Source organism: Oryza brachyantha, chromosome 10 (genome assembly GCF_000231095.2).
Source record: "Oryza brachyantha chromosome 10, ObraRS2, whole genome shotgun sequence".
NCBI lineage: Eukaryota > Viridiplantae > Streptophyta > Magnoliopsida > Poales > Poaceae > Oryza > Oryza brachyantha.
Window position 1 is genome coordinate 11,468,905 of NC_023172.2, and position 24,679 is coordinate 11,493,583.

General features: G+C 43.5%; 4 protein-coding genes across 4 annotated transcripts; 1 reads left to right on the forward strand and 3 right to left on the reverse strand.

Moving 5' to 3' along the window:
• On the reverse strand, positions 1-2,561 carry LOC102712756 (probable leucine-rich repeat receptor-like protein kinase At1g35710). Its single transcript, XM_040528013.1, is given in 1 exon segment — positions 1-2,561. A coding segment is annotated over 1 exon segment (2,499 nt). The 3' UTR covers positions 1-62.
• A 2,817-nt stretch (positions 2,562-5,378) lies between these two features.
• Positions 5,379-8,147, reverse strand: LOC102713025 (probable leucine-rich repeat receptor-like protein kinase At1g35710). The gene has a single exon (XM_015841710.2). It carries the CDS (start codon positions 8,145-8,147, stop codon positions 5,568-5,570), a length of 2,580 nt encoding a protein of 859 aa, XP_015697196.1. The 3' UTR covers positions 5,379-5,567.
• A 3,953-nt stretch (positions 8,148-12,100) lies between these two features.
• Positions 12,101-13,931, reverse strand: LOC102713306 (receptor-like protein EIX2). The gene has a single exon (XM_006662367.3). The coding sequence runs from the start codon at positions 13,841-13,843 to the stop codon at positions 12,311-12,313; it is 1,533 nt and encodes a 510-aa protein (XP_006662430.3). The 5' UTR covers positions 13,844-13,931; the 3' UTR covers positions 12,101-12,310.
• A 4,806-nt stretch (positions 13,932-18,737) lies between these two features.
• Positions 18,738-23,248, forward strand: LOC102718024 (protein NRT1/ PTR FAMILY 5.2-like). Its single transcript, XM_040528428.1, has 3 exons — positions 18,738-18,941; positions 19,027-19,244; positions 21,698-23,248. Exons 1-3 carry the CDS (start codon positions 18,824-18,826, stop codon positions 23,129-23,131), a joined length of 1,770 nt encoding a protein of 589 aa, XP_040384362.1. The 5' UTR covers positions 18,738-18,823; the 3' UTR covers positions 23,132-23,248.
• Positions 23,249-24,679: the final 1,431 nt, after the last annotated feature.

Here is a 24,679-nt window from a genome sequence, read left to right on the forward strand (position 1 = left end):
TCTCTCAAAGAAAAGCAACAGGAAAGCATTACTTCGTTGCTGACCTGCATCTGAAGAGTACTTTAGGGCGTAAAACATTTGCAATTTGCGCAACTTCTTTGTGTGCGGTCAACAAGATGGAAAACAAAAACTCTCAGTGGCTTATGTAAAAATAGAGATCCAAACCAAACCCAAAACCCAAAAACAACGCCAGCAATTACAAAGTAAAATAAGACCATATCAAAAGCAAATTCTTCAATTTTCTCATCCAGGCTAGATGCATGGCAGGCTATACTCAAAGGGAAGCCACAGAGGCCCAAATTATTGCTGTAGATTGATGGATCCAAAAGTGTCTGAAGTTGATTTCCTGTGGGTATGCGGCCCCATAAGCGGTTGTTCGAGAGATTTAGCACACTGAGTGATGATAGGTTTGAAATGCCTGCAGGGATAACACCTGAAAGCTCATTCCATGATAAGTCAAGCGACTCCAAGATATTCAGATTGCCAATTCTTTCTGGAATGCTGCCTGAAAGATCATTTCTCGACAAGTTTAAAAACCGGAGGCCCAGAAGGTATGTTAGCTCGTTTGGGATCTCACCGTGAAGTGAATTGCTTGATAAATCAATACCTGTCATTATCATCGCTGTTCTTTGGAAAGTTTCTTCGTGTCCCTTCCATAATATGATTACTCTGTCTCTAGACTGATCAAGAGGGGACTGATTGTTTGGTTTTCCTCTCTGACGAGGGTTGGTAACCTGGGGTGCTTGTGGCTGGAAAATGGGGATTTCCCAAGTAAAAGATTGTGTTGTGGGCAAGGTTTTTGGTTTTGTCATGGATGGTAAGTTGAGCAGTGTTGTTGGGATGAACCCGGTTAACCTATTGCTGGCCAAATCAAGAAGTTGAAGCTGAGAAAGTTGGGATAATTCTCTAGGAATCTCTCCACTGAAATTATTTGATCGAAGGATAAGAATTCTTAGGAGAGGAAGACTAGTTCCAATCCAAGAAGGAATCTGGCCGGAGAACTTGTTGCTCCCAATGTCTAGGGTAACAAGCTCTCCGCATTTGTCAATGACTGTCGGGAAAACTCCAGAGAAACTATTGTTAGCAAGATGCAGAGATTTGAGAGGAAGTTCGAGGCTTGCTGATGTTGGCAATTCACCGGAAAAGCTGTTGCTGGAGACGTCCAGAAACCGCAGAGCTCGCAATCCCCACTAGCAAGTTGGGAGCTCACCACTGAATTGGTTCTTGGAGAGATCCAAAAACTGAAGAGAAGACAGTGTACAGAAGGTTGAATCCAGGTTGCCGGACATGCTGTTGTTGTTGACAGACAGATAGGTGAGGTTGGTGCATTTTCCCCAGTCAGACGACAGCCGGCCGGTGAGCTTGTTCCCGGAGACGTCCAGGTAGTCCAAGAAAGGGTGCACGCCGAAGGCCTCCGAGATGTCGCCGGTGAAGCGGTTCCCCTCCAGCCGCACGCGGAGCAGCGCCGTGCAGTTCTTCAGGCACGGCGGCAGCGAGCCGCTGAAGTTGTTGCGGTTCGCCGTGAAACGCTCCAGCGCGAATCCGTCGCAGAGGTGCCGCGGCAGCTCGCCGGAGAAGCTGTTGTTGGCAAAGCTCACGGTTTGCAGGGCCAGGCCCTTGCCGAGGTCCGCCGGGATGGTGCCGTTCATTTTGTTGTCGAACACGGAGAGGGACACGAGGTTCCTGAGGGCCGAGATGGTGGCGGGCAGCTCGCCTTCCAGACGGTTGGTGTTGACGTCGAAGTTTTCCAACGCCGTCATGTTGCCGATCGCCGGCGGGATCAGGCCGGTGAGCTTGTTGAAGAACAGAGACAACCTCGTGAGCTGCTTGAGCTTGCCGAGCGAGCTGGGGATCGGTCCGGTGAGCGAGTTATCCGACAGATCCAGCTCTGTCAGATTCCCCAACTCGCCGAGCTCCGCGGGGATGGAGCCGTTAAGCTTGTTGGTGTATAGGAACAGGACGCCCAGTTTCCTCGCCTTGCCCAGCTCCGGCGGAATGTTTCTGGTGAGCGAGTTGAGCTGGACTCCAAAGTATATGAGCTCGGGCCAACTCGGGAACAAAGCCGGCGGAATCTCGCCGGCGAGGTTGTTGTTGTAGAGGTGGAGCTCAACTAGGCCGGAGAGTTCGCCCAGCTGCGGCGGGATGGAGCCAATGAATCAGTTGTTGCCGAGGTCGAGCAAGGTGAGCGAGCGAAGCCGCGAGATGCTGGCCGGGATGTCGGCGGTGAAGTTGTTCCCGTTGAGGTCGAGCTCTGTCAGTGCCGGGAGCGCCGCGAAGTCGAGCTCGTCGAGGCCGCCGCTGAGCCCCAGCTTCCGGAGCCGCAGCACCACGACGCTGGCCCCAACGGCGTCGCAGGTCACGCCTCTCCAGCTGCACGCCGCCGCCGCCGCCGCCGGCCGGGTCCATCCGGACAGCGCGGTCGCGTTGGTCAGGCTGGCCTTCCACGCAAGCAGCGCGTCGGCTTCCGACGCCGTCGCTGCTATTGCCGGCGCAGAGACAGAGATGGCCGCGGCGGCCGCCACGAGGACGAGCAGAGGGAAGACGCGGCGTGGCCGTGCCATGCGTGCAGCCGATTCCTTCACTGGACAGGTTGTCGCGCCTCCTACCCACCACGAGCGCCTGGATGGGTTCCCGCCATTTTAGACTTCGGCTGGGCCAATTGGCCAACTGTTAGAAAGGGATTTAATCTTCAGCGTGTGCATAGAATCGCGTACTCGTAATCGCATCGCCGTCGGTGAAGAAACAGACAATCGACAAACGGAGAGTACGGACGGCAAGTCGGGAAGGGGCACCGCACTTGCCAGGGAAAGTATTTTTTAGCACTCGTTCTATATCTATATATTTCTGGCATGATATCTGAATAGTTTTTTTCTTAAATTAATAAAATTAAATTCATATGAGATATATGGTTTCATCGGGTTTAAATTTGACTTCCATAAATTATAGCAAAAAGAAGAAATTCAACTGTAGTTTCAGTTTAATTTATCATTTTACAACATTTACAAATCGAATATGATCTTGCATGTTTATAAAGTGATATATATCTTACATTAATTTATATTATCATTTTTGTGATAATTTTATAAAAAGGCAGATACCCAACTTGAACGATGAAAATCCATCTCCCACATGTTGTCCCATGAGGCGGCGGCTAGCTAGACGGGAGAACCAAACTACAGAGCAGAACTTCATTATTTAATTTTTTTAAATAAAAAGTATAAATTATAAAATATTTTATAATTATTTTATAATTATAAATTATAAAATTTTAAACATGTGTATAAAAATATGTTCCACCACCATATGCATGGACATTGGGTATCCTTAAAAATATTAAACTTTTAAACATATGCATAAGAGTAATTTTACGGTCCAACGAAAAGTATCTCGAGGTACCGGTATCTCGTGGTACCAAATCATTTCTGATCGTTGGATTTAACAGCACACATCCTACTCAGCTAGATCCAATGATGAGAAATAATTTGGTACCTCAAGGTACCGGTACCTTGAGATACTTTTTGTTGGATCGTTGCAAATCTCTATGCATAAATATGGTGGTGGAACATATTTTTATACATATGTTTAAAATTTTAATAATTTTAAGGATAACTAATGTCCATGAATATGGTGGTGGAACATATTTTTATGCATATGTTTAAAAGTTTAATATGTTTTGATTTGTAAACTATTTTTCTACAGTAATATACATCCATATACATGGGGGAGTTAGGGGTAGTATGGTACTTTCAAGTGGTTTTTAGGGAAAAAAAAGAAATATGCATTTCAAAGAGGTATGATCATCTATTATATATAAAATTATATATAAAGCAACCGGAAAATGAGGCTCCACGTTGCTCTCGCGGACTAGAAATTCTGAGATTAATTGGAGAAAAATAAAACAAAAATTAAAAGGTCAATTGGACAAGCCGGGAAAATATCACGCCTCAATCGAATCTTTTGGAATAAAGAAAAGATTAATATAATTATCTTTGGTCGAATCTTTTGGAATAAAGAAAAGATTAATATAATTATCTTTTACCAAGTACATGTCACAATCGGGTACGTCTCAATCAAATCATGCATGTATCGATCGGACAATGAAAAAGGACAATAAAAAAGAAAGTATCATTCGGACAATGAAAAGAATTAGTAATGTAATTAGATATGCTTCAGCCATGGATCAACGACATACGAATATTATTAGTCTGACGATATGGTGCTACAATTGGTTTCCAAGAACACACTCTATATATCTAGAAAAAAACTTAACCGTTAGATCATAATATATCTAATCATACGGTCTAAAAATCCAAAGTTTCGATTAAAAATTTTAAAATAGTTGATATTGAGGAAAAAAGATCATCTATAAATACAATTTAGAAACATCTAGAATCTAATTAGAAATACAATTTTGGAATTAAAAATAAAGTAAAAGAAAAAAGTCCACGTGTAAATATAATTTAGAAAAAAAACCAAGTTTCGGATTAAAAATTTTAAAATAATTGATATTGAGGGAAAAGACCATCTATAAATATAATTTGAAAACATCTAAATTCTGGTTAAAAAGTAAAATTAATAGAAAGAGTCTATATATAAATACAATTTAGAAGTATTTAAAATTTGAATTACAAATTAATTATTATACAGAAAAGAGTTTATATACAAGTACAATTTAGAATATAGATAAATAAGGTTCCATGTAAAAATAAATTTAGAAAAAAATAATTTCGATTTAACAATTGAATTAATTATTATCAAGATAAGAGACTCTATATAATGATGCTAGCCGCACATTATGTGCGGATCACCATGCTAGTTTTAATTAAAGGAGTGACACTAGATACAATATCATTTTAGAGAAGTCCATGCTCCCGTGGCTATTTAACGAAGCCGTATGGTTTAGTGGCTAAAATAGCAAATTCCTCAAATCAACTCTAAATTTGAGGCTGAAAATTCAAATTGTTGTTTATACGCATAAACATAAGCCAAGAGCTGAGCGTGTATGAAAATTAGGATAATATGTAGGCTTCATATCATTTGCCTACCTGCAAAGTATATAGTAATTCAATTTCAGATGTAATGGATCTCCCGGGCATAGCGAAATATGTAATACGGAAAACCCAACAAAAATAAACGTATGGCACATAATTTTGATGTATAGAACAACTTCTTGCATTTTTCTTAGTCTTAATACAAAGGAAGCATGTTGGGCCATGTGACTCTTGTCCGGGCAACTCTCCGCTGTATTTTATTGGTAATATTATATTAGCAGTAAAAAAGAATATTTTTTAATTTGTTAATTACTTGATTAGCAGTATTTTATGATTTTGTTTTTTAAGCAAAGATTACAATAAAAAGGACGATATAACCCCCTCAAATTTCTACTACATCTAATATTATTAGTAATATAATTTAATCAAAGTCGTCAGATAAAAATAAATCAACGGTACAGATAACATTATACTACCAATTAAATGCACCGGAGTCAACACCCTGTTGTCCTTAGGTGCCTATTAGAGAACAACTAACCAAGCTTCTTCTTTAGATGGTACAGTAAGGAAACACAGCTACAAATACTGATCACTATTTCCCCTTAACATAAATTGATCAATAGAGGACAATTTCTGCATAAACTTACATTGCATGCCATCAACAAAACCGAAAACAGCATACCTCCAGGTCCCGATGGAAAACAACACTCCAAACCATAGCCAAAACCCGAAAACGACTCCAGCCATCACACAATAGTAGAAATACTGGTCCTCACATGTTCTACAACCTCTCTCATCTGAAGCTAGTGATGCATTTGTGCAAGATATCTTCAATGGAAAGCCACATAACCCCGAATTATTGCTGTAGATCGATGGGTCAATGAAGGTTTGAAGTTGATTCCCGATGGGTATCTTGCCTGATAAATGATTATACGATAGATTCAGAGTGCCAAGGGTAGATATACCGTCAAGGCTTGGAGGAATGGACCCTGAAAGTTCGTTGGCCGAGAGATCAAGGGACTCGAGATTTTTCAAACTACCAATGTTTTTTGGTATGGTACATGACAGATGGTTTCTTGACAAGTTCAGAAATCGGAGGCCTTGGAGGTTCGTTAGTTCATCAGGGATGCATTCAGATAATGAGTTACCTGACAAATCGATACCCGTCATTAATTGAAGAGTCTTTTGGAAAATTAGCTCCTGCCCCTTCCACATTATATCAATTCTGTCCTGGTAAATAGACCCCTTTATTGATCCCAGACTAGATATAATTTTGGGATACTTCATGGAAGCTAAGTTGCCAAAGGATTTGGGAATTGATCCTGTCAAACCATTGTTGGTCATGTCTAGCAGTTGAAGTTGAGAAAGATGCGATAACTCCGAAGGGATTCCACCAGTGAAGTTGTTTGATTTGAGGCTAAGAATCTTCAAAGATGGAAGGCCTTTCCCAATCCAAGGAGGAATGTCCCCAGAGAACTTGTTATTCCCAATATCTAGAGTGACCAGTGTACTGCACCCATCTAGCGCCGATGGAAAAACACCGGTGAAGCCGTTGCCGGCAAGATGAACCGATTCAAGAGAACAATTGTGGCTCGTCTGGGCTGGAGGGATTTCACCTGAGAACTTGTTGTTGGAAAGGTCCATGAACTGCAGCTGCTTCTTATTCCACCAGCAGTCGGGCAACTTACCAGTGAGCTTGTTGTTTGACAGGTCCAGAACCAAGAGGGAGAGCAACCCACAAATTGCCGAGCCGGAGCTATTGTTGGAGGAATTCCCTGACGAATCGACTCCCTGCAGCTTGAAATTATTGCCCAGATTTCCTAGAATCGGCCCCGAAATGTGATTATAGCTCAGGTTGAGGAGTCCCAGATTGCTGAGATGAACCAACTCAGATGGAATGCCTCCTGTCAGATGATTCGCTGACAAATCAATATACGTCAAGCTTTTCAAGCTCCCCATAGCCGCCGGAATGCCTCCTGTCAGATCATTATCTGACAAATCAAGAAACACCAAGCTTGCCGCACTCCCCAGAGTCGCCGGAATGCCCCCTGATAATCTGTTGCCACCCATGGACAGAAATTGCAGTTCCCTTGCCTTCCCGACCTCTGGAGGAATGCTGCCTGTGAGCATGTTGCTACGCACGTCGAAGAGTACGAGCTTCGTCCAGCCTACGAAAATCGCCGGCGGGATATCGCCGTTGAGTTTGTTTTTTACGATTGCGAAATCCCGTATCGCCTGCATCCCGGCGAACGCCGGCGGCAAGCCACCGGAGAGCTTGTTCGAGGACAGATCCAGATAGGCGAGATTTTCAAGATTGCCTAGCTGCGACGGCAGAGTTGAAACAAGCCCGGCGTTGCTGAGGTCGAGCCACTGCAACATCTTGAGCCGGCCAACAGCTGCCGGAATAGGCCCGCCGAGAGGGTTGGATCCGAGGTCAAGAGCCACCAGCTCCGGCAGAGACCCGAGGGACTCCGGGATGCCACCGGTGAGAAGGTTGGAGCTAATCCGCAGGCCCTGGAGCTTCGTCAACCTCCCGAGCGACGCGGGAATCCGGCCGGAGAACGAATTGCTGGATAGGTTGAGGTACGTCAGGTTTGGGAGCTTCTCCGGAAGCGTGTCCGGTATTGGTCCGGAGAAATTGTTGTTCGACAGCGCGAGGTAGGTGATGTTGCCGTTGTTGAGGACGAACTCCGGGAAGCTGCCGTTGAGGTGGTTGCTGTAGAGGCGGAGGTCGACGAGGCCGGAGAGGTCGCCGAGCTGCGGCGGGATGGAGCCGTCGAACCCATTGTTGCCGAGGTCAAGCGAGGCGAGGGAGCGTAGCCAGGAGATGCTGGCGGGGATGGCACCGGTGAAGCCATTCCCGTTGAGGTCGAGCTCGCGGAGCGCCGGCAGCGCCTGGAAGTCGAGCGCATCGAGGGTGCCCCTGAGCCCGAAGCTCCGGAGCCGGAGCGAGGCGACCCGGACGGCGTCGTCGCAGGCAACGCCATTCCAGGCGCAGACCGGCGCGGCGCGCGTCCAGCCGGACAGCGCTGTCACGTTGGCCAGGCTGGCCTTCCACTCCAGCAGCGCGTCGGCGGCCTGCGACGCCGCCACCGTCGCAGGGATGGCTCCGACCGCCGACGCCATGACGAGGAGAGGGAGGGCGACGAGGGCCATGTCGTCTCCTTCCTCCGCGGCGCCCGTGCTCTGCCTGCTGCGGCCGGCCAGCGGAGCGGAGGTGGTGGATGGGTCAGCACGGGTCGTCGCCTCACTTAAGTCGGCTTCCTTCCGTCCCTTACGTCAAGCCACGAGCGCGTGGTTTGGTTGGATGAAGAAGCGACGAAAGGCGGGAAAAAAAAAGGCTAGTGTGCAACTACTTCCTAGCCTAGGTGATTTATTTTGTGATATAAAAATAAAAAATAAATATCTACGTTGCATTCGTAATCCAATAGTCCAATCTATGTAGTCTAAGAACAACTGGACGGACACAGCACACTGGTTAGCGCTCATTGAATCACGGAATAAAAAAACAAAGGAACAGGGAAAATTTAAGATTCTGATAGGAATATAAGTTTAAAATAGAGGATTGTAAAACACAGAAAAAACATAGGAATGACCGTTTGATTGGACTATAAAAAAAACATAGGAATTTGAGGAGAGATAAAACTCAAAGGATTATTTTCATAAGATTCAACCTCTTGTTAAGGCCTCCTTTGATTCAAAGAAAATTGATAGGAATTTTAGAGAATTTTATTCCTATAGGAAATTTTCTTTGAATCTATGAAATTTCTATGAAATGTCTCTTCCTATACAAGTTTTGGAGGAAATTTAACAAAAGGTAAAACCTCATGGAAAAAAAATCCTTTGAGCCTTTATCTCCTCTCAAATTCTAATGTTTTTCTTGTGGTTCAATCAAACAGTCATTTCTACGTTTTTCCTGTGTTTTGCAATCCTCTATTTTACACTTATATTTATGTCAGAATCCTATGTTTTTAGGATTCCTTCGTTTTTTCATTCCTATGATTCAAAGGGGCCCTAAATTTCCTTTAAAACTTGTATAGGAAGAGATATTCCATAGAAATTTCATAGGATCTATTCCTTTGATTCAAATGGCTATGTTGGAAAAATTACTATAGAAATGAACTCCCCCAAAATTCCTATGAATTCCCTTTGAATCAAAGGGGGCCTTAGTGATTTGATCTGGCCATCTAGTGAGAATTATAACGGTTATATTTAATAAAGAGTTAATGTCCGCGAGAACTTGTTAATTACTTATTTTAACATCAAATTAAATTAGTAAGAACTCAAAATGAGCAAAAGTGTCTCTTGGTTGCATGACTTCGTCGTCATCTTCTCCCTCTCGGTTGCATGACATCGTCGTCGTCTCATGTCTGCACATCCTCCATAACGTCAGCTTTCTGAGTGTTGCAAGGCAAATCAAATTCAAACTTTTGAGCATGTTGATCCATGTTTTTAAATTATTTTTATATTATAAATTATATATGCATTCTTTTGCAATTACATGCTATATGAGAATTACATTTGCTTCGATATTAAGCCTTATGTTGTATTTACCTTTTACCTTGTAACTTATGATTATTTATATTTATATGCTATTAAATTGAATGCTTAGCCATGTTTAGTTTTCTACCTTACATAATTTGGGGTGGGACATTATATTTCTCCTAATTAATAATTCGAGATTCGGTCTAACAATGCAAGTGGCTTATGTTTTTAAGGTTTTACAAATACAACTAAAGCATAACTAATGGTGAATTGTGAATGTGTGGCTTTGATGGTAGTGCTCATGATAATTAAGGATCGGTTCATAGGAAACCGCTGGGAGACTTATCCATACTTACCGCAAGCTAGCATGGACAACAACTGGACTTGAAATATAGTTTCCTCCTCTCTTAGACACCCAGGCAAGGGTACGCGTGAAGGAGTTGGGTTGGTCTGAGAATGAGTTGATCAGCTTTTGGATCTACCTGGCACAAGGGAGTAGTCTGCCCAACCTGGGTGAGGGTGTAGGGCTGCAACCTCAATGAGGTGTGAATGGTTAGAAGTGGGTTTACATGGACGGTTCTGTCACAACCACTCCGCGGGATCTCCTGATGACATATCGGCGTACCAGTACGTATGTGAGGCTCTATCTTAGGGTTAAGTTGTATACCTCTGATCAGAATAAAACTGGTCGAACAACTATGCTCACGCTTATGGGTGATTGATGAGAGACTCGGCGTGATTAGTTACATCATTTTCATTATTAAACGAACATTGTTTATAATTTGTTATAAGATAGATGGGTAAAGCTAGTACTGCATGGTTTAACACGATATTAGTGGAACTGGTATTGTGTGCTTTAACATAATATCAGTTTTGGCTGGGCTTGGTTATGATTAATAACTATCATTGTTTTCACTTTTGCTAAATTAAATGTTTTATAAATGTTGTTTATGTAAATTATCTCTTGAGCTTATTTCCTTTGTACTCCCTATGCATTATTTATAAATGCTTTTATAAATTTTCTTTATGCAATCTTTCTTACATTTTACTAGCCATAATTTCCAATCACCGATTTCATTTACATACAAAATTTTATTAATTGACCCAATTTTTTTGCACCTTAGTCTTATTACCAATCAACCAAATCTTTATTTCCCACATTTTTCTCATTTTAGTTTTTACCAATCAACAAAAAAATGGACTTTCAATCAAAAAGTTTTTTTAGCTCATGCAGACCTATCAACATGTGGTAGCCTAACAGGGGACCTGTCGAACAACCCAGGAACGACAAGCTTCCTGTCGATCAGGAGGTTACCGATAGTCCCCCGATCGGCACGCCCCACAACGCAAGGCCTCCGTTGAACTAGGCTAGGCCGATAGGTGGCCCGCTGAACTAGGCCCATTGTTAATGGTGAAATTGGTTTTAACAATCATTAAAGGTGGGCGTTATAGGATTGGGCTGGAAATTGACCTGGTCAAAGCTGATTGATGAAGGAAAACAATTGGATAGCACATAAGCAGTGCGGCCGATAGAATCTGAATTGGACAAGGGCAATAATTTGGAAAATGTTTTAAAAGATAGAGTCGAGAAGAGGGTTGATTGTGAGAGTACGTATACCATAAATAGATATTAGCTAATAAGTTGTATTGAATTTGTATCTATAACTGTAATTAAGGATAGATCCAATTACGAATTCGATAAGGATAGACCCGAAGCTAATGGTATAAATATGTACACCCTCGGTCCTCGTAAGATCATATTTCAATCAATACATTTTGATGCATTGCCAAATAACCTTTTGACAGAGCGAGTTGTTGGAGTAAGACTACATCAATTTAGTTTAGCCTCATACGATGTAAGTTAGCTTTGTCACCCCATCAACCAGATATGCTAGGACTTACTTGATTATGTTCGATATTCTAGTTGATTTATTTTTGGGTTTTTATCAGGAATTCCATTATTATCTAGATGACACATGTTTATATTAACGGTAGTTTACCGATCACAGATCATACATGCTATCAACTTGGTTTCAATCTGGAGCTACTTCAAGCTTAATTCTATCTTGAATTGTTTTGGTGAGGTTTGATCTTCTAATATTGTTTTCAATCATAGCATGATTTACAACGAGTTATATTTTAGTCTAGCCGATGACAGTTTCTTTTTATTATTTTCTCGTACATAAACTCCTATGTGACTGATTCCTATGATCGGCTGGTCCCAAAGTATCCATTGGCTAGAAGGTCGATCGTCTACTTTTGGTTTAACATTGTGTCCTATTTATGACATAAGCTAGAGCAAAGCAAAACTCTCAAACCTTCACGTGTGATTGGCGCACTAAATCAACAGAGTTGGTGTCCACACGTTCGACAAGCATCTACTTTAGGTTATTTAGCAAATATTAAGATTGGGTCAAAATACATATTTTTAGTTACTACAATAGTCAATTTTTAAATTTAGAATAGTTTGGATCAACTTCCGAACTTTTGATTGGTTGGGGAATCATTGATGTGATGAGAATTATGCTTATACCATGGTACAAAATTTAAATCCCTAAAATGCTTACATTTTGGAATGTATGGAGTACTTAATATGAACTGTTCTTTGATTGAGACGATTATATTTTGATGGAAACACAACAAAGTATGTAAGATGGAAACACACGATAAAACTGAAAGTATGGCATATAATTTTAATGTATAGACTAAGTTCTTACATTTTTCTTAGCCTTGATACAAAGGAAGCATGTTGGGTCCTGACGACCTGTGACTCCTGCCCTTAGGTGCTAATTACAGAACAGTGAAAAAAACTTCCTATTTAGATGGAAACGCAACTACAAATACTGATCACTATTTCCTCTTGACATAAATTGATCAATGGAGGACACTTTCTGCATAAACTTACGTTGCATGCCATCAACAAAACCGAAAACAGCATACCTCCAGGTCCCGATGGAAAACAGCATTCCAAACCATAGCCAAAACCCGAAGACGACTCCAGCCATCACACAATAGTACAAGTACTGGTCCTCACATGTTCTACAGCCTCTCTCATCTGAAGCTAGTGATGCATTTGTGCAAGATATCTTCAGGGGAAAGCCACATAACCCCGAATTATTACTGTAGATCGATGGGTCAATGAAGGTTTGAAGTTGATTCCCGATGGGTATCTTGCCTGATAAATGATTATACGATAGATTCAGAGTGCCAAGGGTAGATATACCGGCAAGGCTTGGAGGAATGGATCCTGAAAGTTCGTTCGCCGAGAGATCAAGGGACTCGAGATTTTTCAAACTACCAATGTTTTTTGGTATGGTACATGACAGATGGTTTCTTGACAAGTTCAGAAATCGGAGGCCTTGGAGGTTCGTTAGTTCATCAGGGATGCATTCAGATAATGAGTTACCTGACAAATCGATGCCCGTCATTAATTGAAGAGTTTTTTGGAAAATTATCTCCTGCCCCTTCCAGATTATATCGATTCTGTCCTGGTAAGTAGATCCGTCTAGTGATCCCGGACTAGATATAATTTTGGGATACTTCATGGAAGTTAAGTTGCCAAAGGATCTGGGAATCGATCCTGTCAAACCATTGTTGGCCATGTCTAGCAGTTGAAGTTGAGAAAGATGCGACAACTCGGAAGGGATTCCACCAGTGAAGTTGTTTGATTTGAGGCTAAGAATCTTCAAAGATGGAAGGCCTCTCCCAATCCAAGGAGGAATGTCACCAGAGAACCTGTTGTTCCCAATATCTAGAGTGACCAGTGTTCTACACCCCTGTAGCGCCGATGGAAAAACACCGGTGAAGCCGTTGCCGGCAAGATGAACCGATTCAAGAGAACAATTGTAGCTCGTCTGGGCTGGAGGGATTTCACCTGAGAACTTGTTGTTGGAAAGGTCCATGAACTGCAGATTCTGCAGGTCCCACCAGCAGTCGGGAAGCTTACCGGTGAGCCTGTTGTTCGACAGGTCAAGAACCTGGAGGGAGAGCAGCCTGCAGAAGGCCGAGCCGGAGCTACTGTTGGAGGAGTTGCTGTTCAGGACGCTGTACTTCTCCGGCATGACTGCGCCGCTGTCGTACAGCCTCCGGGCTGGCCTGCCGGTGAAGACGTCGTCGTCCTCGTCATGGTAGTAGTTTTCGTCACCGTCGCCGTCGTGTAGCCTCCGTGCCGGCCTGCCAATGAAGCCGTCGTCGTCGTCCTCATCAAGGTAGTAGTTCTCATCGTCGTCGCCATCGTAGTGGTGGAAGTAGTCGTCATCGTCGTCGGCGTCGAGGCCCAGGCCCATGCTCATTGCCCGCCTGGGAGACGACAGCAGGAAGTGGGAGAGGCAGAGCAAGAGACAGAGGCGCACGGCGTGCTCTGCCATGGCTGGATTTGGTAAGGTGGAAGCGAGCTTGTGGAACTGGACACCAGCTTGCAAGTGGCAAGAGTATTTCTTGGCACGGCTACCGAGATGGTGAGGTGAGGTTGACCAATGACCATGGAGTCATCAGGGAGCACTCCCCGGGTCGCGGTCGCCGGCCAGTGCATGTTTCACACGGCACGGCGAGAGCAACGGACAAGCCAGCTCCATCCACCACGTGAGTGGGGGGGACTGGACTGAGGACCCGAGACAGTGAGTGGGTGCGAGTGAGCGCGTTGACGCAGAAGCCAGTACATCCAGTCAAGGACGAAGCCAATGGCGAGCGGTCCATTTTCTGCAGTCAAATTTTCACAGCATGGGGGGTTGTCAGAGATGGATGGTACCTTGAAAGGCTCGCAGGAATGCACGACGCCGCCGCCGACGCCTCCTCCTCCTCCTCCTCTTCCCAGGCATTTCCTCGAGCACGTTGGGTGCGAACCGTCCGCCGGCGCCACACACCGGCCAGCCTTGACATACCGTCGAGCCGCGCCGCCGGTGAATGCCCCCCCTAGTAGGCGGCGGGACGACCGCGGACGCAGCCTCACGTCGATTGGAGCCACGGGACCGGCGCGCGCGACGGCCGGGGGTTCTCACCTCCGCCGCGCCGGCCGGGATAGAAGCCGGCCGCGAGCGCGCTCGCGTCGCGCTCACGGGACGGCCTCATGCCCTCCCTCAGGCCTCGGCCCAGTTTCGTCCTCGCTTTTGCGGGCTCGGCCCAAACCAATTCCGCTCCGTCGTCTTCGCGGCCCATTACAGGAAATGGGCCGTACATGTTACCACGGGCCACGGCGAAGCGACGGTGCACGTCGTCAGGATGATGACCAGCTGACGTCAGGGCCATTTCTAGAACAAATCATCTATAAACACCTCAGCTAACACAAGCAAAACGTCATTATCAATGGCAAAAGAGAGGATACCCTGGCTTCCAGTTCTTCAAGCTCAGGGGCTAGGGACGGACCCAAAAAAAATCCCCATGGACCTCCAAATGCAATATCCAAGATAAATTTGGCACAATAGGCTCAATAACTTATACTCTCTCTAGTTTTTTTTTTGACTTTATTTATGTTTGACCATTTGTCTTATTTAAAATTTTTGTCCAAATATACAAAATTATAAATCATACTTAAAGTTACTATAGTAATAAATCAAATCATAACAAAATAGTCAATAATTATATAATATTTTGGAATAAGATGAAGGGTTAAACGTAGATAAAAAAAGTCAACGGCATCAAATAAAAAAATCGAAGAGAGTACCATATATAAACTCTACCTTATTTTATCCCTCTTCTCTAATCTCTCTCCTCTCACACACCTAGCCACCACTGCCCTCTCCAATCTCCACCACTATGCGCCATCTCCGCTGTCGCCCGTGCACCTGTTCCTCATCTCCTCTTCTCCTTTGCCGCCATGCCCTATCTCCTCTTCTCTGTCGCCATGCCCCATCTCCTCTTCTCCACCGCCGTCTGCCAGCACCATCACCTGCTTGGCTGCTCCACGGCTACGTGCCGTGGCCCACAGCCATCTCCCCGTCCGTCACCACCGGCCAATTAACATGCCCCCGTCTGCCGCCTCTCTTCCGAGGACGACGACAACGTGACCCCACCTTTCCCCACGGGGCCCTTGGTCAGGGCCATAGACCCATTAGGGTCGGGGCGGTTCTTGTCCAACCCGGCAATAACCTGCTCCGTTGTCAACCCTATTTTCATTGCATCAAAATAGACATGCATGATGCCAAAAGAACCGTTTATGTATAGAGTGGATACACTTTTGTCTCTGAATAGCATATTATTTGTTTCACATTATCTAAAGGTTTCGATCATTAAACTCAATCTACGTTTTTATTCCCATGATCACAACTAATAGACATCAAAAAAATGTGTTCAAAACATGTAGGGGTACAGCACATCCCCAGGCATCTCTGCATAAACACCACACATATTTAGCTTAGTGACAATGGAAAACGACGTGCTCAGCATTCTCATAAGCACTAAAGCACCACATAATTGACATAAGTTGGATACCCAACACTTTTTCTTAAGTTGTGAAGCTGATTGAGCTATATTTTTAAAGCTAGCCACAGAAAATGTTTCATCTTTAAGACGCAGGGAGCTTTCCCAATGTCAATTAACCTAGAGACAGTAGCGCCTCTAAAAGAAAAGGCGCAGTACAGACAATTAGTGGAATAGAGGTTTCTACATGAACGATGAACATTTTGCTCGAATTTCTAAGCTTTTCTCAGAAAAGAATTTCAGATTTATACACGTTATGTTCTTTTGTCATTGTCAAGAAAAAAATAATAGATTATCTGATTTTTATATATTTTTAATAGTATAAATGATAAAATTAACTAATATAAAGTTAAAAATATATTTTAGAAAAGTGAGATGATAAACTTCTATATAAAAACTTTTTTTAAAAAAATATTTTTAGTAGTTTAGAAAATATACACATAAAAGCTGAGTAACCCTATTACACAGACCAATAGACATATAGTTGTTTGAACACATCCATGAACACACTAGGGATGTTCATTTTCCCGCTGGTATGGTTATGTGTGGGTAACATGATTGATGAACAAGGATGTGAGTTCAATTTCTTTGCCCATGGGTGTGCCTGGTTGAGACCCAGGAACCTAGTGGCACGAGCCAATTTTATATTTTATATATGGCTCTAAGGGTAATCCAGGTATGATGTGTCGTGGATTTTATTTTAGTTTATCTTTTTAATACCCCTTTGTCATTGTACCATTTAAAGTCTTTTGCTTTGATGAAATTAAACGAGTTTGATGATAATTTGTGTTGTTAACTACTAGCGATAATTTTATAAGTAATTAATTATGTTGTTCTTTATTAAATTACATATGTATTGATATATTATTCATGTGAGACCAAATAGATATACCCATGCCTATTAGGTTTGGGTACAAACATGGAGTTTTACCTACTAACAATATCGGTGGAGTTTTACCTACTAACACTATCGGGTATGGGTCAAGCGAGCAAAGTCAGGTGTTGGATTAGGCATGGATTTGCTTCACCCGTGCCCGACTCAACCCAATGCATCCTTAGAACACACAATTTGAGCATAACAAAATCGAGCGCAGATTATCTACATGGGAAATACTTATATTGTTAGACAAATTTTAATAGAGTGCTTATATTTATATATATAGTATATATTATTTGCGGTGTTTCGTACCGATCCTCTTATATTGTAGCGATTTTAACACGTAGTATTTGATCTGGAGCGGATCAAATGGCTAAAATTGATCGTAATGTCAGCCAATGTAGTCATCTACAGGAGCTAGATAGAGTATTGCTGGAGAGTCCTTCCTCGGTCTTAAAATAAAGAACTCCTAACATATCAAGAAAATGTGAGTAGAAAGGAGAAATGACAATGCAAAGCAATTGGTCAGTAGCAGGTTTTGAGGTGATAAAAATTATTGATTTGTGGATGGAGGATAGGTAAGTGATAAAGGGGTTGATTGCTTGGTCAAATTACGTATCTGTAAACGAAAAATAATTTATAAATAAAATATTTATATACGTACATGTCTTAGCGATCTAAAAGTCAAAGCTGAAAAATAAACTAGGATAAAAAACTCAAAACCAACTCCAAACCTAAGATTGAAAATTCAAATTTTGACTTATAAATATAAAAAAAGCAAAAAGATGGAGTGAAAAATTATTGATTTGTGGATGGAGGATATGTAAGAGATAGAAATCAAGTTGTATTGGGATATAATTTAAACTACACGAATTAACTTATTGTACAACAGGGAGGGAGCATGGTCATGACCAGAAAAGGTCCAAATTATCGTATGAACTTTTGCAACTGTCTGATTTACCCTCCTCAACTTCAATACCAGATATTGGGCATTCCCGAGCTGTTTTGAACCGAATAACTTATAGCCTCCTTACTTCAATCTAGACTGATTTTGATCCTATGAGACCCACACGTGGCATCGTGGTTAAGCCAAAACAAATAAAAATGGGTGAGGGCCCATCCGTCAGTCTGCCTCTCCAAAGGATGGTACGTGTGCCTGGCTCGGCTTAGCGCGCGCATCAGTGTATTAGCTTAGTCGCACTCGCATCCTCAGCTGCCGAGATGATCCAACGACTTGTGACGAACCAAAACAAAAATTATCAGAGATCCTATATATATTATAACACATATAATATTTTTATTTTTTACTAATAATATAATTAATACATGCTAATACAACAAAATACAGGACCCGGGCAGAAAACTACTCCACAGTTAATATCGTACTAGCTAGCTATTACTGTAGCCGTTAAAATTCGTTCGATTCAAGGTCTCAAATTAACACCGTGTCGTTCAATGGTCGTGCATGGAACCCACTGTAGTTAATAGCGCTGGCGAGGGCCATAGTGATGTTACTTCATTCCAATCCTATGTGAGGTACAGTATAGTTTGTCGCGTGTTGTGCAGTACCAGTACTCATCAGTTTTTTCCCGTCTGATATGTAGTTGAATTTTAAATTTACGTTTGACTGTTTATTTTATTTAAAATTTTATTTTAAATATGTAAAATTATAAAAAATCATTAAATAAATTTAACAATAAATTAAATTATAACAAAATAATTAATTATTAAATAATTTATTAAATAAAATAAATGTGTGAAGTTAGATCCAAAATTCAGCTGCATTAAATAAAAAACGAAGAGATTACTATCTATCTCGGGGGAGTAATAATGGCTGGAATTGAAGTCCAAGGAGCGTGGCAGCCATTGCAGGAGCTCGACAGCGACCGTCCTGCCAATAGGAATTCAATGCGAGCTCAGCGCCTTTAAGTTCGCTGGGGCTGCACGCTGCACGGCCCCGGTCAGGTGGTCAGCCAGTCGCCACCCACCACCACCTCGCCATTGACGGCCCCAACAAGGTGAAAGGTGAGCTCGCTCGCTAGCTGCGCCTGCCGCCATGGAGAACGGTGCCGGCGGTGAGGAGGAGTACACGCGGGACGGCTCCGTCGACCTCCGCGGCAACCCGGTGCTCCGGTCCAGGCGCGGGGGCTGGAGAGCCTGCTCCTTCATCGTCGGTACGTACGTGTGTGTCGTCGTCGTCTCCGTCGCCGGCGGGCGGCCACGTCGTGTGGTGACCTTGGGGTGGTGGTGGTGGTGCAGTGTACGAGCTGTTCGAGAGGATGGCGTACTACGGGATAGCGTCGAACCTGGTGATATACCTGACGGAGAAGCTGCACCAGGGCACCGTGGAGGCGGCCAACAACGTCACCAACTGGTCCGGGACCGTCTTCATCACGCCGCTCATCGGCGCCGTCGTCGCCGACGCCTACCTCGGCCGCTACTGGACCTTCGTCGCCGGCTCCGCCGTCTACCTCATGGTCAGTGAGCTAACTGCAACTCTCCGGCTACCTCCTACCCATGTTTCTTGGGTTTTTTTCCCTTCAGTTATCAGAAATCTTAGAACAAAAAATTGATGTCTTAAAATATAGGTTTATATCTTAAAATACTTAAATTTTTACGCTAAAAAATATGACATATCAGGCTATTTTTATAAGGACGATAAAAAAGCTTATGTTTCTTCCTATGTCCCGCAAACCCATTTCACTTATGGATAAGTATGGTCGTCTAATAACTCTTTCAAAAATTTAAATATTTATGCATGTGTTTAGTTCGTTGTTTCTACAAATGAAAACCTACTCACACTGTTTGTAACGTATGAATTTTACAGCAAATTTTGAAATGATTTGATTCCGCATGCATGAACGGTAAATTTTTCTGCAATTTAAATGGGATCTTATAAGTATGTAGCGTGGATTGTAATTTCCGTATACAAATTACTGTCAGTACCGAGATTTCAGATGAGAGAGTTTGTCTGCACATTTTTAAATTCAGAATTCCGGTTCTTTTAAATTTGTTTGAACTTCGATTCTTCTTTCGTGTGATCTCAGCTGTATATCTAGTCACTAATGTTGAATTCTTTCATTTTTCATCCAATACGAAAATACAATTAGGAAATCATCTCGTCTTCTACTCCCTTGTTCTCAAATGCGTGAATCAAACTTTAACATCTCCAGAAAATAGTGAGATTTATCACAAGAAGGATCAGAGATATTATTAGTTCGTCATATTAAATGAGGTTATAGACTATTTATTTTTTTATCGGAAAATGATTGGAGAATGCAATGATTATGGACATCCTCTCTCGTCAACTATAGTAATTGGTCATTTGTCCCTATCGGTATTTAGGGAGACCACCTTCCTGTCACCTCGTCCTGTTAACTAGAAAGCTATAAGCCATCGAAAAAAAAGGCAATCAGTCTATCTCGAATGAAATAAATGTCATGACGGAATTTTACTTCAGTAAGGTAGTAGCGTTCTAAATAGATTATTTATAGATAAAGGCTAATGGATTATCTATTAGATTATACGGGGGGATTAAGCTTTGCTTTACTTTTGAAGATTTTCGATTTTTGTATCATCTAAATTTTTTAATAGCTATTGAAGTGTTTAAACGGCTGAATTAACTAATACTACTTCTGTTCCAAAATAATTGCCTTTTTTAAAATTTAAATTTTATCCCAAAATAGTTATTGTACTACTTATCTCATCCATTATCTCTTTGACAAATTCCCCCACATTATACCTCTAACTACGTACTTGCTCATAACCATACTATATTTAATAATGAGTATTATATTTTTTTCCTAAAGAAAGACTAAGAACGAAGTAAAAAATAAATATTTCTCGTACGAGAAACATATATATATATATATATATATTTAAATTATATATACTACTGAGTATTAACTGTGTCAATATCTTGAACAACGAGGAGAAAAATATTATCAGAGAATCTTCAGTTTCAAGGAAATGCCTGGATTTGGAGATACCTGTTGACTGTCGTACCAAGAAATCACAAGGATGCTTGCCATATTGTTGCATCCCAGAAGGCCATTACGTCAGTTTTTTTTTTTTGTCTCTGACTATTTGTAATCTTCGAACACAATCGTTTTGAGTCTCTCCGAAATCCAAACTAAATCCGACAAAAACGAAGCCATCAAGAAATAATAGGTCAACAACCACATGACCCCATCAGATATTGTCCTGAAATATAGGACGACAACGTGTCAGTGATTAGCAGTTAGGTTTTGCTTTTAATATAAGCAAGCAGGGGTAATCCCTTTCGAAATGTCCAAAATTAGTACAAGGATTGATGGGTTCTTGTTGTGACTTCAAGTCCATTTCCATTTTTTTATAATAAAAAGTGGAGATTGGAGCAAAATTCTGTTGCTAGTGTACGAAAATAAGCTACAAAATGCCTCCTCTGCTTCAGTACTTTCGTACTTTTGAAAGGTTAAGTAGTGCTAGTAGTGATTTTGTTTTTCTAAAGTACAATATCAGATTCGAAATCTTTTTGGTTTGATAAGAACTCTGCCTTGTAATTTGGGTCTCACCGGTGCAAAGCCACACATGCTTGGCAGGTTAACCTACCCCAAATCTTGTCCATCAACAAAATTGGTTGGGCTTTTCTTCGCCGCCGATCCTCCGAAAAACATTTTCCATCACATCCTAAGTACAAATTCCACCAAACTCAATAATTTTCAAGAAAAAATTGAAGGATTGAACAGTTTTCTATAAAAATACTATCAAACTCACGTGCTATGAACATGCCATGAGTTTAAAGTGCAGCACATGAGTTTGAGCTCGTTGAGACAAAATTCAACTGAAATTTGCAGCGATTGGGATGCATATGGAATAGTTTCAATTTTCAATGATGTGATCTAGCTAATTAAGTAATTAACATGTGTCTGAACCATCGAAACAAACGCAGGGCATGCTGCTGCTGACTCTGGCGGTGTCGGTGCCAGCACTGAAGCCGCCGGCGTGCGACGGCGTCGCCGTCGGAGCCGCCTGCCCGCGCGCCTCCGCGCTCCAGCTTGGCGTCTACTTCGGCGGGCTGTACATCATCGCGCTCGGCCACGGCGGCACGAAACCGAACATCTCCACCATCGGCGCCGACCAGTTCGACGACTTCCACCCGCCGGAGAAGCTGCAGAAGCTCTCCTTCTTCAACTGGTGGATGTTCACCATATTCCTCGGCATCCTCTTCTCCACCACCGTCCTCGTCTACCTCCAGGACAACGTCAGCTGGACGGTCGGCTACGGCATCCCCACGCTCGGGCTGATGATCTCCGTCGTCGTCTTCCTCGCCGGCACGCCGCTGTACCGCCACAAGGTGCCTCAGGGCAGCCCGCTCGCGACGATGGGGAGGGTGATTGCCGCGGCCGTGTGGAAGTGCCGCGTCCCGGTTCCCGCCGACTCGAAGGAGCTGCACGAGCTGGAGCTGGAGCACTACACGAGCAGGCGCGGGTTCCGGATGGACACGACGAGCTCCATGGCGTTCCTGAACAAGGCGGCGGTGAAGTCTGCCGCCGGAGGGTCCGCGGCGCGGCTGCCCGGGTGGACCCTGTGCACGGTGACGCAGGTGGAGGAGACGAAGCAGATCGTGAAGCTGGTGCCGCTGCTCGCCACCATGGTCGTGCCGTGCACGCTGGTGGCGCAGGCGGGCACGCTGTTCGTCAAGCAGGGAGTGACGCTGGACCGCCACATCGGCAAGTTCCACGTGCCGCCGGCGAGCCTGGGCGCGTTCGTGACGGCGTCCATGCTCGTCTGCATCGTGCTCTACGACCGGTTCCTCGTCCCCGCCGTCCGCCGGCGCACCAAGAACCCGAGAGGGATCACGCTGCTGCAGCGGATCAGCCTGGGCATGCTGCTCCAAATCGTAACAATGGTGGTCACGTCGGTGGTCGAGAGCCAACGGCTGAGCTATGCGCGGAGGCACGGCCTCGTCGCCACCGGCGGGCAGCTGCCGCTGACGATCTTCATCCTCCTGCCGCAGTTCGTGCTGATGGGCGTCGCCGACGCGTTCCTGGTGGTGGGCCAGATCGAGTTCTTCTACGACCAGGCGCCGGAGAGCATGAAGAGCCTCGGCACGGCGATGTCGCTGACGGCGTATGGCGCCGGGAACCTGCTGAGCAGCGCCATCCTCACCCTGGTGGAGCGCGTCACCGGCGAGAAGGGGGCGCCGTGGGTGACGAACAACCTCAACGCCTCGCGGCTCGACTACTACTACGCGTTCCTCGGCACCCTCGGCGCGGTGAACCTGCTGGCGTTCGTCGTGCTCAGCTGCAAGTACTCGTACCGCGTCGAGTCGACGGAGACGATCGACGTCGCCATGGCCGAAGTGCAGGCACGGCGAGGGTGAGCTCAGAGGCAGCCCCAATGGCAGCATGAGACTATGAGAGCACCCTTTTCCGTTTGTGTCATGTGACCATGTTCTATAGAAACTAAGGATACTGATAATATATAATCACATTTCACACTGGATCTACCTAATTGGGCGAAAACGTTGTCGATGCACAAAACCAGCTATTGAAGGCATGTCAGCCGTGGCAAGTATCACGGGGTATTAGTGCGGTATTAGATCTGATACCGCGAGGTATCATGTTTGATATCTCGTCGAAATCAACCCGTTCTAGTACCAGATATGGTACCGATGGGGTATCATATTTGATACCTCGTCAGTATCATCTCATTTCCATTATAAGATCTGATAAATTTTCTTGTTTTCAATATGAAATCTGATACCGATGAGATCTCATCAGAATTATCCCGTTTCAAAACGGGATCAGTAGCAGTCCCCTTATTATTTGGCTACCGAGAGAACATATATATGACAATCGTCCCTATAGGCTGAAGCAAATTGGATTGGTGGGCTACAATTGTAGGCCCAATCAACAATGTTGGCGTAAAAAACCCCGCTCAAATGCACCCCTGAGGTATTTGACATCGCTGTCGCCTCGCCTCTCTCGCTCTCTCTCTGAGCCACCGCCCTCTCGTCTCGTCTCGCACCACCCACTCTCTCCCCTCCTCCTCCTCCTTCCATCCCCATAGCTGCTTGACCTGCTCCCTCCATCAGCTCGAGCTCTTGTGTCTAGTGAATGGCCAGGAGGATGAAAGGAAAGAAAGTAAAGGGGAAGTGGAAGAGTAAAAAAGAACGGGAATGACGTGGTTGTGGCCTCACACAGAGTATGGTATGGCACCGGAAGGGGCAAGAACTACATAGGAATCCATGCCACATTTATTACTACATTCTTTTTTTTCCAGGAGAGCTATGGCTTCCGTTGTTGCAACTTGTGTTGTACGTATGTTATATTTATTACACTACATTTTTCTCGACGATTCTCTTTTTGTGCATGTTTAACAAGCACCAGCTTTTCTTTTTTGATTTCAGCTAAGCATGGATGCCCCTTTTTCTATGTATTGAGTTGATTACTATTAAGATTTTTGTAGACATAAGAAAGCGAGGTATTAATTATTTTTAAAAAACATGCTAGATGTCATACGTCATGGTGGGGAGTCGTAGTGTTCATCTACAAATTAAAGTATGGTGGACTTGAAATTCAGTGGTATAATGGACAGACTTTCCTGAACACTAAGATAATGAGGACAACTTCACAAAGGACAATCATCAAGAAGTGATCATATGGACTTACCCTTAAGATGAAAGCCATAAAGTAGAGCACTCAACATGCCTGCTGTGGGATATAAATCGTCCAGCCATAATGAAGCCAATCTTAATTACATTCAACATGAAAATCGAAAAAAAAAATTGAAAGCTTCACCAGATACAATAAGAAGTTCGATTTTTGCTTAACTTTTTTCTTTTTTCTTCTTACTTTTTTATAAAAATTAAGTGCTCTGTCACATGTGTGCTAAGGCTCCGATTGTTACTTTATTACAATTTTCAACT

What these genes read in the sequence shown, in the direction of transcription:
- LOC102718024 (XM_040528428.1), top strand. Translation starts at nt 18,824, where the DNA reads ATGGAGAACGGTGCCGGCGGTGAGGAGGAGTACACGCGGGACGGCTCC. An exon ending in AGCCTGCTCCTTCATCGTCG is followed by an intron (nt 18,942 to 19,026) that starts GTACGTACGTGT and finishes GTGGTGGTGCAG; the next exon opens with TGTACGAGCTGTTCGAGAGG. An exon ending in GCTCCGCCGTCTACCTCATG is followed by an intron (nt 19,245 to 21,697) that starts GTCAGTGAGCTA and finishes AAACAAACGCAG; the next exon opens with GGCATGCTGCTGCTGACTCT.
- LOC102713025 (XM_015841710.2), bottom strand. Translation starts at nt 8,147, where the DNA reads ATGGCCCTCGTCGCCCTCCCTCTCCTCGTCATGGCGTCGGCGGTCGGA.
- LOC102713306 (XM_006662367.3), bottom strand. Translation starts at nt 13,843, where the DNA reads ATGGCAGAGCACGCCGTGCGCCTCTGTCTCTTGCTCTGCCTCTCCCAC.